Source organism: Pelophylax lessonae (assembly GCF_965119305.1).
Source record: "Pelophylax lessonae genome assembly, chromosome: 10".
In the NCBI taxonomy this organism is placed as follows: domain Eukaryota; kingdom Metazoa; phylum Chordata; class Amphibia; order Anura; family Ranidae; genus Pelophylax; species Pelophylax lessonae.
In genome coordinates, this window is record NC_138777.1 from 217,300,362 (window position 1) to 217,315,626 (window position 15,265).

The 15,265-nt window shown below is 43.5% G+C and overlaps 1 protein-coding gene across 1 annotated transcript in view; it reads left to right on the forward strand.

Moving 5' to 3' along the window:
- The first annotated feature begins 11,674 nt into the window (after positions 1–11,674).
- ANKRD27 (ankyrin repeat domain 27) overlaps positions 11,675–15,265 on the forward strand; it is a 92,152-nt gene continuing 88,561 nt past the window's right edge. The window contains exon 1 of the mRNA XM_082269946.1: positions 11,675–11,892. Coding sequence (XP_082126072.1) covers positions 11,791–11,892 — 102 coding nt within the window. The 5' untranslated portion in view covers positions 11,675–11,790. The remainder of the gene's footprint in view (positions 11,893–15,265) is intronic.

Genomic DNA, 15,265 nt, shown 5'->3' on the forward strand with positions numbered 1-15,265 from the left:
TGGCCGAAAATTCACGGCCAATTATCGACGCTTATGTACGAGGCATTAGACTCTAGAACCGGTTTAGATTTTCCATTTTGGTCAAAGTACCTTTTTTTTTTTTTACTTGAGTGAATTTCCTCTTTTCTGGGCAGAACTTTTAAAATATTTAAACCCTTTGAAAAAAGTGAAGTCATTTTTATCATTAACAAGTGGGTCAGCTCGGTCTCTTGCTGCTGACTTGCTGGGGCTGCTGGGAGTTGAAGCGTCTTTAATAATTTACTTTTGTTTTTGCTGTGCCAGGGAAAGATCGTTTTTAAGAGTTGATGTTAAGCTGGTGCCAATATGTCTTCTACCTATGTACTGGTGGGTATACTGGATTCGCAATATCTTTACTCTGCTATCGCGCTTTAAAGTGAACCTGTCACGCAACTAGCGTGTGTTTTTCTCATACAGGGCAAAGTAACAGATTTCCTTTTAAGGCTTCATTCACACCTAGGCATTCCAGAATCGCGGCAAAAAGCGGGACATGTTTGCGATGCCATTGCTTCTATTGACACCCCAATCGTGGTGTGATTTTTTTTTTTTTTTTTTCTGCTGCAATCGTGGCAAAATCGCAACGCGCGAAGCTTGGGGTGATCAAAGGGTTAATTGTGAGCCTATGGGAGTGTTTTCTAACTTTATGGGGGATGGACTTGTGAAATGATCATAGAGACCTGTGATCCTATATAGAAGGATCACAGGTGCTCTGTGATCATTTCAGAGAGAACAAAAGTTGCGTTTTGAATGCTTTTAACCACTTGCCGACTGCCACACGACTATTTACGTCGGCAGTCAGCCCCTCACAGGTAAAACGACGTAGGGCTACGTCGCTAGCCTTTAAGGGTTTTGGGAGCGAGCGCGCGCCGCCAGATGCGCGCTCCCGCTCATTCACGGACCCCCCCGCGCGTTTGCCCGGCGGACCCGATCGTCCGTGACAGCGGGAGAAAGGCAGGCGGCTAATGTAAACAAAGCCGCCTGTCATTCTCCCCTGTGTAAGAATGGAGATCATACGGTTCTACTATGTAGGGCCGTTGATCACTGTTCTTACACATCAAGCCACAGCCAATCACAGTTAGAAACACGCCCCTAAGGACACACTTAACCCCTCCCTCTCAAAAGATAACCCCTTCACTGCCAGTGTCATTTTTACAGTAACAGTGCATATGTATAGCACTGATTACTGTAGTAATGTCACTGGTAACCCCAAAAGTGTCAAAAATGTCAGTCAAGGGTCCGATCTGTCCGCCCCAATGTCGCAGTCCCGCAAAAAAAATTGCAGATCGTCGCCATTACGCGTTAAAAAACCTTTCCCTTTGTTAGTAAACGCAATAACTTTTGCGCAAACCAATCAAAATACGCTTTTTGCAATTTTTTTTTTTTTTTTTTTTTTTTACCAAACATATGGTAAAAAAAAAAAAAAAATTGGCCTAAAATGTTAAAAAATTTTGATTTTTACATTTTTTTGGGGGGGAATTTCATATAAAAAAATGTGAAAAGTATTGTTATTTTTGCAAAATTGACGCTCTTTTTTTTTTTTTTTTTTTTTTTTTTGTTTTATAGCGCATGATCAAAAAATCGCACAGGTGATCAAATACCACCAAAAGAAAGCTCTGTTTGTGGGAAAAAAAGGACGCCAAATTAGTTTAGGTACAGCGTCGCATGACCGCGCAATTGTCCGTTAAAGTCACGCATTGCCGAATCGCAAAATAGGCCCTGGTCAGGAAGGGGGTAAAATCTTCCGGGGCTTAAGTGGTTAAGTGCAGAGGAGGGGTTTGGGGCCTTTTAGACCCCCAGATCCCTCCACTAGAGTACCTGTCAAGTAAAAAAAAAAAAAAAAAATTTTTTTATAAATGTACGAAAATATCGGCCGATACACAATGACCAAAATATCGGTATCGGCAATGAAAAAAACGATAACGGTCGATCACTAGTTAAAACAACATCCTTGACCTTTCAAAAATGCCTGTTCTCAGAATTCACTGATTGGCTCCTGAACTCTGTATAAATTTTGTTGGCCCCCTCTTTTCTATCATTTTATCACAGCCGGGGGAAAAACTACTGTTCTTTAATTGTAAGAAGAATGCGCTGATTGGTTTTATTCCTGCAGGCTTGCTTTTTGATTCTAATGGAACTATTAAATCGCAAGCTTAATTGCTGACCGCAAAAATCTATTCACGTGGAAGGGGGAGCTTGTCTTCTGCCCATTTCTTTAAGTGATTTTGATTTAGATTTTTCTTCTCTCAGTGCCATTAGGAGGATGTTTTAAAAAGTAAGCTCAAGTCAAAATCAAAAACAAAGTCTTGAAATGCATCCAAGCATTCTTTTAGGGCGCTAGTTCATCGCTCTCCCTTCTGATGGTGACCTGGGAACCCCGGGTTGTGGTGCCTGGAGAGCTATTCTATTCCTAAACAAGCCCATTTTTGGTTCTTTGTGTATGAATGTCAATTTAAAAAATTTGCTAGTACCAAAAATGTTCTCGCACCACCGATTGTGGTGTTGTTTCCAAACCTGGATTAGAAGATTGTGGCTGGAGAGAGAGGAATAGTTGGCGTGTTGGAACGCAGCCGCTGGTGTGCGGATTGATAGGTCAAATACAATTCAAAAGTGTCCAGGGGATTTTAGGAGACACAAACCATATACATACATACATACATACATACATACATACATACATACATACATACATACATACATACAGTGGGTACGGAAAGTATTCAGACCCCCTTAAATTTTTCACTCTTTGTTATATTGCAGCCATTTGCTAAAATCATTTAAGTTCATTCTTCTTCCTCATGAATGTACACATAGCACCCCATACTGACAGAAAAACACAGAATTGTTGACATTGTTGCAGATTTATTAAAAAAGAAAAACTGAAATATCACATGGTCCTAAGTATTCAGACCCTTTGATCAGTATTTAGTAGAAGCCCCCTTTTGATCTAATACAGCCAGGAGTCTTTTTGGGGAAGATGCAACAAGTCTTTCACACCTGGATTTGGGGATCCTCTGCCATTCCTCCTGGCAGATCCTCTCCAGTTCTGTCAGGTTGGATGGTAAACGTTGGTGGACAGCCATTTTTAGGTCTCTCCAGAGATGCTCAATTGGGTTTAAGTCAGGGCTCTGGCTGGGCCATTCAAGAACAGTCACGGAGTTGTTGTGAAGCCACTCCTTCGTTATTTTAGCTGTGTGCTTAGGGTCATTGTCTTGTTGGAGGGTAAACCTTCGGCCCAGTCTGAGGTCCAGAACACTCTGGAGAAGGTTTTTGTCCAGGATATCTCTGTACTTGGCCGCATTCATCTTTCCCTCGATTGCAACCAGTCGTCCTGTCCCTGCAGCTGAAAAACACCCCCACAGCATGATGCTGCCACCACCATGCTTCACTGTTGGGACTGTATTGGACAGGTGATGAGCAGTGCCTGGTTTTCTCCACACATACCGCTTAGAATTAAGGCCAGAGAATCTTATTTCTCACCATCTTGGAGTCCTTCAGGTGTTTTTTAGCAAACTCCATGCGGGCTTTCATGTGTCTTACACTGAGGAGAGGCTTCCGTCGGGCCACTCTGCCATAAAGCCCCGACTGGTGGAGGGCTGCAGTGATGGTTGACTTTCTACAACTTTCTACCATCTCCTGACTGCATCTCTGGAGCTCAGCCACAGTGATCTTTGGGTTCTTCTTTACCTCTCTCACCAAGGCTCTTCTCCCCCGATAGCTCAGTTTGTCCGGACGGCCAGCTCTAGGAAGGGTTCTGGTCGTCCCAAACGTCTTCCATTTGAGGATTATGGAGGCCACTGTGCTCTTAGGAACCTTAAGTGCAGCAGAAATCTTTTTGTAACCTTGGCCAGATCTGTGCCTTGCCACAATTCTGTCTCTGAGCTCTTCAGGCAGTTCCTTTGACCTCATGATTCTCATTTGCTCTGACATGCATTGTGATCTGGAAGGTCTTATATAGACAGGTGTGTGGCTTTCCTAATCGAGTCCAATCAGTATAATCAAACACAGCTGGACTCAAATGAAGGTGTAGAACCATCTCAAGGATGATCAGAAGAAATGGAAAGCACCTGAGTTAAATATATGAGTGTCACAGCAAAGGGTCTGAATACTTAGGACCATGTGATATTTCAGCTTTTCTTTTTTAATAAATCTGCAACAATGTCAACAAATCTGTGTTTTTCTGTCAGTATGGGGTGCTATGTGTACATTCATGAGGAAGAAGAATGAACCTAAATGATTTTAGCAAATGGCTGCAATATAACAAAGAGTGAAAAATTTAAGGGGGTCTGAATACTTTCCGTACCCACTGTACATGCATACATACACACATATATATATATATATATAGATAGATAGATAGATGTGTGTGTGTATATATATATATGTGTGTGTGTAGTGTGTGTGTGTGTGTGTGTGTGTGTGTGTGTGTATATATATATATATATATATATATATATATATATATATATATATATATATATATATAATTTTTTTTTTTTTTAAAGGGGTATACTGTAGTTTATTATGCAAATACAAAATCTCAAAACATTTTTACAGTCACAATAAAAGGTTTTAGGACATTTTTTCCAAGTAGATGCACATAAAGTAGCTACCATTTTTTCCCCCAAAATAAGACTTTAAGACGGGTCTTTTATTAATTTTGGCACCAAAACTCTGAGCATTGCAGAGGGGAGGGGCAGACATCCCCCACTGACAGAAGAGGAGAGCAGCGGGAAATCAGCTGAGCACCAAGCGGCGCTGTACCGAAGGTATATATAAGACAAAATGTTCACTTAGAATATATACTTGATCAAAAGATTTCTTCTACATGGGATTCCTTTGGCATAGACCTCACAAACACTGGTGCAAATGCAACAAGAATAGGGGAAATTGCCCAATGGTCTGTCGAGTCTTCCCCAGGAATTGTGGAGGGGGGGGGACCGAATCAGTCCTTAAAAAATCCTAACTGTCTCATGGAGGTGGGGCAATAGTAGTTCATCCACAATGTGACAGTATAGTGAGCACGTCCCTAATAAGCCAAAGCAATGTTATGGTGCACCTCTTTTTAGAACAGTCTGGTCAGGTCTTCCCCTGTGTTAGTGAGTTTTGGCTGCAAGGGAGAGGAGGGAGCACTCATCCACTGGAAATTTCAGGAGCTGTGACATCACCCTTATGGCACTTTTCCACTGCAAGTACCGGCTCAGCTCTACTCGGCCCTGCTTGGCCCGGTTTGCTTTTCCACTGCTGGTACCGCATGGTACGGTGTTGGAACGGTTCGGTACGGTACGGTATGGTTTGTTTTCCACTAAAGTAGTACTAAAGTTAAGTGGGTGGGATAACAACGGGGTGGGTGGGATTCTCTGACCAATCAGTGGCTAGTAGTGACTGCATGCAAAGGATTGTGGGATATGGTACCGGGTATGGTACCTGTTGGAACCACAATTGAGGTGGTACTGTTTTTAAGAGCCGTACCATTCGGTTCCGTGCAGTGGAAAAGCGCCGCCGTACCGTACCGAACCGTTCCTACACCGTACCATGCGGTACCAGCAGTGGAAAAGCACAAAAGCGAGCCGAACCGTTCGGTTCCATGCAGTGGAAAAGCGGCAATAGACTCCAATGTCCTAGTTGTTGTTGGCGCTCCCTTCTCTCCCCTGCAGCTGCCGTTGACCAACACAGGGAGCTGTGTTTCTCTCTGTGTGGAGCGATCGCGGGTGGGTGGCACGGCAATCGGTGCCGCCTGCCCCGTGCATCAGCTTCCCCCCTAGGTGCCTGCGCGCGACCGACGTATACCTACGACGGTTCACGCAGGAGTGGCTGCCTGCTGCAGTTTAACTGCGGCGGGTGGTCGTAAAGTGGTTAACTTTGATTTAACTGCACACTGTAAGCCAGTTAAATTTAGTTCACACTGGTGGTGGAGGGTTAATAAAAACAGGCAGGCGGTTTATCAGTTTTTTGACCACACCTCCAAACTTACTCAGTGGATGGCCAGATAGTTCTCTTACCCTCAGCCGCAGTGCGCAATTTTAACGCGCCATGTTGCGTTTGAGAAGTGGCATAGTCCAGCCAATGGGACTGTACTAAAATCATGTGCCAAACATCTTTATGCCAGTTGTGGCACGGTTTTTCATGTAAAATCCCCATTGGAACTGGAAAACAGCTGTGCAAAAGCCAAACGTATTCCCATCTGAAACCCTTTAAACCTGCTGTCAACTAATCTCTGAAAAGCAATCCACTGAGCATCACTTTTCAGGAGGCAAAGTCTGCCACCCGTGTGAAAGAGGTTTAAGGGTTTGCATTTACTTTCACTGGATAATTTTCCTTGGTTGCTCCAGAATAACACTTTCATTTTGCTTGGGAGCCGCGGCATCCCAGCTGCACCCGCGCGGACACTAAGAGGCTTACAGCTAGTTATTTGTCATGTGTAATCTCCTGTTCAGAAACAAAGGCAGATGAACCAAATAACCTGCTTCCCCTGCGGCCATCTGGACGGTAAAATGTGAGCGGCGAATGCGCCAGCCTCATTTTTTCCTTATTACAAGAGTAATGGCAGATTGTCCTACAAATGTCTTTTTTGCTATTCTTGCAGAGCAAGATTTTTTCCCGCCCCTCCCTGGCAAGAGATTCTCTGGTGTCATGAGACATTTTGGACCCAAGACTCCAAATAATTGACTTTGGAATATAGTTCTGCTTTTGGCTAGGATCGGTCAGTTGGCTGCTCTGGGAAAAAAATGATTGCACTGGCCTGCTGTGGGCTGTGTTGCCTTTAACAGTGATTGTTCCATAATTTTACCTTTAAAGCGGAGTTCCGGCCTCAAAATCCACTTTGGGCCATCCGCTTGCTCAATGTCACCTGTAAAAGAAATCGATAGTCACGATTATTTTTATTTTTTTTTTTTGTGTTTACTTACCTTGATATTGAAGAAAATATACTCCCCTTTCCTCCTCTTCCTCCCTCTGTGGCCGCAGCCCGCGCCGTCACTTCCTGCTTGCATTGATTCCTGGGAGCTGAACGTCATCGCTCCCAGGAGTCAATGCGCCTGGATCGGCCTCGCTCATCACTTCCGGTGCAGGCGCGTCATTCCCTGCTAAACAGCTTCTGGGCATGCCCAGAAGCTGTGCGGGGATGATGCTCCTGCCCCGGAAGTGACAAGCGGGGCCGGTGCAGTGCATTGTGGGACCAAAGTGGACATGGCTTCAGCTGCCCACACCTGAGATGGCAGCGCTGGAGAAGAATTTTTCAAGGTAAGTATTTCTTCTAAAAGGTAAGTGCAACCCAGGACAGTTCAGAGGCTATCCATTGTGGAATGTACTAGCCCTGACTGTCCCGGGGGTATTTTTATTAAAAAATAATTTCCGAGGCCGAAACTCCCCTTTAAGGCCACATTCACAAGGGTGTACTGTAGCATATGCCTGTGCAAGGGCCGTGTTTCCCCGCATGAGGATTCACAGGTGTTCTGTGTTCCCGGTGCAGGCAGCCCTATTCATGTCAATTGGACATACCATAGCTGCATGGACACAACTGCTGCCAGCAAATTGACTGCCTCGTGGGTGCTGGTGATTGGCCTAACCGCACACCGTCAGCATTCAGGGCCATTCCCCTGCACTCAGGCGACAACTTGGCAGCAGCTGTTGTGTCGGGGCAGGGGCTGCATCCCAATTGGCATGAAAGGGACTGCCTGCATGAGGATCCAAGCCTAAAAAAAAGAAAACTAATGCAGCCACCACATCTAATGATTGGTAAGCTGCAATGTAATACATTTTTGCGGTTTGGTTTAATACCACTTTCACTTTAACCGCTTCAATACTGGGCAATTTTAACCCTTCCTGCCCAAGCCAATTTTCGGCTTTCAACGCTGTCACACTTTGACAATTGCGCGGCCATGCAACTCTGTACCCAAAACGAAATTGGTATCATTCTTTTCCCACAATGTAAGATTTCATTTGGTGATATTTAATCACCGCTGGTTTTTTTATTTGCTAAAAAAATGAAAAAAGACAACTTTTTTTTTTTTTTTTTTAATTTTCTTCGTTTGGTCAGAAGATATTGTAAATAAGTAATTTTTCTCCTTCACTGATGTCCCCTGATGAAGCGACACTGATGGGCTGCACTGATGAGGTGGCACTGACTGGCATCACTGATGGGCACAGATTGGCATCACTGATGGGCACTGCTTGGGCTGCACTGATCACATATGATCAGTTATGACACCAACCATTAGGTGTTTTGATAGTTTGCTTGAGAGCACAACCAATGCGACAGTTACATTCCCACCATACGCCAGGATTGTTACTGTTTTTTTTAAACTGGTAAATCAATGGGTTTAGTTTAGCATTTAGATGGAATTAAAGGGAAGTGGTGTTTCCCCATAGATTGCAGTGCAGTTGCCTGGAAGAGGAGATCTATAATTCTCTATGGGTTGTCTGGTTTTCCTCTTACTCTATGCAAAGGGAGAATCTCTCTGTGTAAACAGAAGAGAAATCAATGTTTAGTCCGATACATAAATCAGTTACTGCTGTTTTCGTCCTAAGTGTTTGAAAGGTCTCAGTGATGCATGCTGTGAGCCGACGGTGGCAAGCAGTGCAGAGTGGCCGTGTGATAAGGCCCTTCCATGTAACTGCTGTTCATGTCCAACTCTGTGCTCAAGACGGTTTTGCATTGGACTCCTGATGGGAAAAGGAAATTGATAAGCGGTGGCAATCAATAAGGTCTGCTGATCAAGCTCATTGATGATCTGTATGTGTTAATGGTTTAAATCAGGGGTCTTCAAACTATGGCCCTCCAGTTGTTCAGGAATTACAATTCCCATCATGCCTAGTCATATCTGTGAATGTCGGAGTTTTACAATGCCTCATGGGATGTATAGTTCCGCAACAGCCGGGGAGCCGTAGTTTGGAGATCCCTGGTTTAAATCCCTGTACTCCCTTCTGTGTCTATATATTATTACACAGTGAACATTTTTTTTTAAAAAGCACATGACGAGATTTTTTTAGGTGCTCATAGAAAAAAATGAAACTTTCTGTCTAAAACCGATTTTTATTTAAAATATTCAAAAGTAAAAAACACATATTATTAAAACCAATATGCCAAATTTATAAGATCACTGGACAGAGATTTCCGCTCAACATGTTTCACCTAAGCTGTGGCTTCTTCAGGAGACTTTTAAATCCTTTGTACAAGAGTATAAGTGAATAAAAACCATTATGAATTATGAATATAGACCTGTAAGTCAAAACTAACTTAATACACAAAAAAATATTTAAAAAAATTACATTTTTATGCAAACATTTGTAGCATCCTAGTATCTATTGGACAGCTGATGAGAGGTTGTCACCCCAGATGTTAATACGATTTCAAAAAATTTAATGAAGGAAAAAAAAAACAATAGGTGGACGAACCTGTGTGCCATAGAGAAGGTATGCCCCCTAGTGGAACCTGCAGAGATGTGAGACCCGATCTCACACATCACTGCTTGCAGTCCATATGTGTGTGTGTGTGTGTGTGTGTGTGTGTGTGTGTGTGTGTGTGTGTGTGTGTGTGTGTGTGTGTGTGTGTATATACATGTACAGTACAGACCAAAAGTTTGGACACACCTCATTCAAAGAGTTTTCTTTATTTTCATGACTATGAAAATTGTAGAATCACACTTCAAGAGGTAGTCACCTGAAATGGTTTTCACTTCACAGGTGTGCCCTGTCAGGTTTAATAAGTGTGATTTCTTGCCTTTGCCTTATAAATGGGGTTGGGACCATCAGTTGTGTTGTGCAGAAGTCAGGTGGATACACAGCTGATAGACCTACTGAATAGACTGTTAGAATTTGTATTATGGCAAGAAAAAAGCAGCTAAGTACAGGAAAACGAGTGGCCATCATTACTTGAAGAAATGAAGGTCAGTAAGTGCAAAAAATTGGGAAAACTTTGAAAGTGTCCCCAAGTGCAGTCACAAAAACCATCAAGTGCTACAAAGAAACTGGCTCCCATGCGGACCGCCCCAGGAAAGGAAGACCAAGAGTCACCTCTGCTGCGGAGGATAAGTTCATCCGAGTCACCAGCCTCAGAAATCGCAGGTTAACAGCAGCTCAGATTAGAGACCAGGTCAATGGCACACGGAGTTCTAGCAGCAGACACATCTCTAGAACAACTGTTAAGAGGAGACTGTGTGAATCAGGCCTTCATGGTAGAATATCTGCTAGGAAACCACTGCTAAAGAAAGGCAACAAGCAGAAGAGACTTGTTTGGGCTAAAGAATACAAGGAATGGACATTAGACCAGTGGAAATCTGTGCTTTGGTCTGATGAGTCCAAATTTGAGATCTTTGGTTCCATCCACCGTGTCTTTGTGCGACGCAGAAAAGGTGAACGGATGGATTCTACATGCCTGGTTCCCACCGTGAAGCATGGAGGAGGAGGTGTGATGGTGTGGGGGTGCTTTGCTGGTGACACTGTTGGGGATTTATTCAAAATTGAAGGCATATTGAACCAGCATGGCTACCACAGCATCTTGCAGCGGCATGCTATTCCATCCGGTTTGCGTTTAGTTGGACCATCATTTATTTTTCAACAGGACAATGACCCCAAACACACCTCCAGGCTGTGTAAGGGCTATTTGACCAAGAAGGAGAGTGATGGGGTGCTGCGCCAGATGACCTTGACTCCAGTCACCGGACCTGAACCCAATCGAGATGGTTTGGGGTGAGCTGGACCCCAGAGTGAAGGCAAATTGGCCAACAAGTGCTAAGCATCTCTGGGAACTCCTTCAAGACTGTTGGAAGACCATTTCAGGTGACTACCTCTTGAAGTGTGACTCTACAATTTTCATAGTTATGAAAATAAAGAAAACTCTTTGAATGAGAAGGTTTGGTCTGTACTGTATATATGTATGGGTGTGTGTATATATAATATATATGTGTGCACTGCAAAGTCCTGGCTTCTTCTACCTGGGCCGATGACATAGTGGTCGCCGCAGCAGGGGAAGACTAATCTCGGTAAAATTGGTAAGTTTGTGACGGATACCGATTCGTTTTAAAAATGTGAATATTGGCCATCCATAATCAGTCGACTCCTTGTCCAGACTACTTCTTGCTTCTTGAAGTCCTCCTAAAACTATCACCTTTTTGTCCTAAGCACATGGCTGTGTTCAAGTCCTTTTTCTCTTCCCCTTATTCCCTATAGCATCACTTCTTGTCCTGAGCTCATGAACCAGTCCAACAAGTTCATTAGCTTATGAATAAGGGAAGCTTTACTTCTAAAAACAGTACATGTAACTAAAATGCATCATTCTTTTATTTATGCTATAAAATCGCTAAAATATCTATAGCAACACAGCCAGGACTGCGTGTGCATTCACTTCTATGGGCTGCCTGGACACAATCACATTTCAAAGTTTGAATTGCGGGCAGGAGCGGGTTCATAGATCCGGCAGCAGAGCCTTGCATGTCAAACTTTGACATGTGATTGTGTCCATGCAGGCGATGCGTGTTCATCCACTTCCATGGGCTGCCTGCATGCAGCCCTGAGGTAGATGTACCTGCATCTGCCAGTGGCTCTGGGTTGAGACTGGAACTAATCTGCCATCTGATTGATTGAGCTCTTAAAGATTTGGTGACATTTTTAGTGATTTGGGTTTATAGCTACATTCAATTTTTTTTACAGGTGTCAGAGTTTCAGCCATCCAGGAAGTTTCCATTTTCTCCAGATTTACATACGTAGGAGTAATGGAGCCATCATGAGCCCAGCGACCTCGCCTCTCTGGTACACCTTGCGGAACTGACATCCCTTATGGCTATGTATGATGAGGACATTCTGAACAACGCTTTCTACTTGGCAATCCACAAGCAGAGGCCCGACCTAATCGACAAGGTTGCAGAAGTTCACGGCATTGTAAGTGTGCGCTATCATGTTCATTATTCCCACTGCGATGAGCAGCGCTGATGTCTCTGCTAAGCCTCTTTAATTAAACCTGTCATGTTTCTTAATTAGACGTGTTCTGTGAAATGATATTGTACATTTATGATGAATGTCACAATTGCCCTTTAAATCTGGAGTTAATTAAAATTCCCACCATAGATCATTACTTTGCACAGCAGGTGAGCAAAGGTCAGAGAGCAGTTACCTCCACTTGCATTGGTGGTGTGTTTTTTTTTTTTTTTTTTTTTTAACTCCACTGAAAAAAAAAAAGAACCTGACGTTGGTAAATGCTTAAATTATTTGTTTACTTCTGGGTAGATTATATTTATACGTGTGTGTGTGTGTGTGTGTGTATATATACACACTTTATTACCAAAAGTATTAGGATGCCTGCCTTTAGGCTCCGTTCACATGTAGGCGTTGGCGTTTTTCAGGCGTTTTACAGGCGTTTTTATAGGCGTTTTTGCAAGCGTTTTCCAGGCGTTTTTTTGGGCGTTTTTAACAGGTGTTTTTGTGTAATGAGGTGACCAATGGAAAAGCAGAGTGTTTTTTTTTTTTTTTTACAACATTTGCAAAGGAACCTCCCAGGGACCTCCTCCTCTGCATTGGACCTCCCAGGGACCTCCTCTTCTGCATGATCTTTTTTTTTTTATGGTTCTGGACATGCTACAGAGTCTGAAACTTCACAGGTACACTTTTTAGACCCCCCCAGACAAAGAAATCTTTTTTTTTTTTCCAATAATTGGCTCTCTATCAAAAATGACAATTTTTAAGAACTTTTTTTTGCCTGATTCATAGTCCCTGGGGCATGATCCAGAACCCTAGGCACTTTTTAGGGGCATTTATTGGGTTTTAGGGCTTCAAAATTGTGTTCTTTGATTCCATATATATATCTACATTACGGTTACCTTGGCATAGCAGAGTCAATTTACCCTAAACTACATTACGGTCACCTTGGCATGGAAGAGTTTGGTCACCCTGGCATAGTAGAGTCAGTTCACTGTAAACTACATTACGGTCACCCTGGTATGGCAGCAGGCTAAGTCAGCTAAACTTCGTTACGGTCACCCTGGTATGGCAGCAGGCTAAGTCAGTAAAGTTCATTACGGTCACCTTGTCATGGAAGAGTTTGGTCACCCTGGCATAGCAGAGTCAGTTCACCTAAACTTCGTTATGGTCACCTTGGCATAGAAGAGTTTGGTCACCCTGGCATAGCAGAGTCAGTTCACCTAAACTTCGTTACGGTCACCTTGGCATGGAAGAGTTTGGTCACCCTGGCATAGCAGAGTCAGTTCACCTAAACTTCGTTACGGTCACCTTGGCATGGAAGAGTTTGGTCACCCTGGCATAGCAGAGTCAGTTCACCTAAACTTCGTTACGGTCACCTTGGCATGGAAGAGTTTGGTCACCCTGGCATAGTAGAGTCAGTTCACAGTCACCTTGAGTTCGGTCACCCTGGCATAGCAGAGTCAGTTCACCTAAACTACATTACGGTCACCTTGGCATGGAAGAGTTTGGTCACCCTGGCATAGTAGAGTCAGTTCAGTCACCTTGAGTTCGGTCACCCTGGCATAGCAGAGTCAGTTCACCTAAACTACATTACGGTCACCCTGGTATGGCAGCAGGCTAAGTCAGTAAAGTTCATTATGGTCACCTTGGTATGGCAGGGTCTGGTCACCTAAACTGCCTAACTGCTGTTCTCCATGTTTCAGGAAAATGTGCTCACAGCAGAGGCATGCCAAGGGGGTGGAGACCTGGGTGGAGAGTTGTGCTGTTTGAGCTGATCAGGAGCAACTAAACGCTTGTGAAACGCCAAATATCACTATACATTGAGGTCTATGGGACAAAACACCTGTGATCTGCCCAAAAAGAAGCTCAAGTACTTTTTTGAGCGTTGGGCGTTTTCCTTAGGGCGTCAGAACGCTCAGATGTGAACAGGGGTCATTGCAATGAATGGGATTTGTCTTGTTGGGCGTTTTGAGAGCTGATCAGTGAGCAGAAAAACGCTCCAAAAACGCCCAAAAACGCCTACATGTGAACGGAGCCTTAAGTGGACATGGACTTTAATGACATCCCAGTCTTAGTCCATAGGGTTGAATATTGAGTTGGCCCACCCTTTGCAGCTATAACTGCTTCAACTCTTCTGGGAAGGCTGTCCAAAAAGTTTAGGAGTGTGTCTATGGAAATGTTTTGACCATTCTTCCTGGAGTCAGGCACTGATGTTGGAGAGAAGGCCTGGCTTGCAGTCTTCTCTCTAATTCATCCCAAAGGTGTTCTTTCGGGTTGAGGTCAGGACTCTGTGCAGGCCAGTCTAGTTCCCCCATCCCAAACTCACTCATCCATGTCTTTATGGACCATGCTTTTTGCACTGGTGTGCAGTCATGTTGGAACAAGAAGGGGCCATGCCCAAACTGTTCCCAAAGAGTTGGGAGCATGAAATTGTCCAAAATGTCTTGGTATGCTGATGCTTTCTGTTCCCTTCACTGGAACTAAGGGGCCAAGCCCAACCCCTGAAAAACAACCCCACACCATACCCCCCCCCCCCCCTCCACCAAATGATATGGACCAGTGCACAAAGCAAGGTCCATAAAGACCTAGATGATAGAAGGGTGGGCAAACTCAATATTGAACCCTACATACTAAGACTAGGATGCCATTAAAGTTTGTGTGCATGTAAAGGCAGGTGTCCCATGGATGGAAAACTGAAAATTCAGGATGCACTTGGCCAAAAACCGAAATGGACAGTTTTATTTTTTTATATATAATTGTATTATAGTCAATCTTTTAAATAATATGAATTTAAATTAATATGAATTTTTTTTCGGCCACCTTTTTATATTGGCACCTTTTAGGCTGATTATACTGCTTTTACTCTGAGCATTTTTTTGAAGATCTGTTGCGTAAAAAAAAAAAAAAGCTCAAGAAAAATGCATATCTTTAAATTCTATGGATGTCTTCACACTGGTCCGTTGCGGTGTTAAAAGTCCTGCTTGCCGCATTTTTTATACATATTTTGTCAGTTAAAACCACACAAAGAAAAGCACCTCCCCTTTTGAAATGCATTGGAAATGTGGCAAAAACAGACCCATGTTGCGTTGTTGATGCGGTTTGTGAGTCACATGACCTATGAAAAGCGCCCTGTAAAATTGCAGCAAAATTGTGTGTGTGTGTGTGTATATGTGTATGTGTGTGTGTGTGTATATATATATATATTAGGGATGCACCGAATATTCGGCGGCCGAACATTATTCGGCCGAAAATAGAGAAAAGAGCACTTTCGGCGTTCGGCCGAATAAGTCAAAAGGCCGAATAATTTTGAGCCGAACAATGTCACCTTCCTCATCGC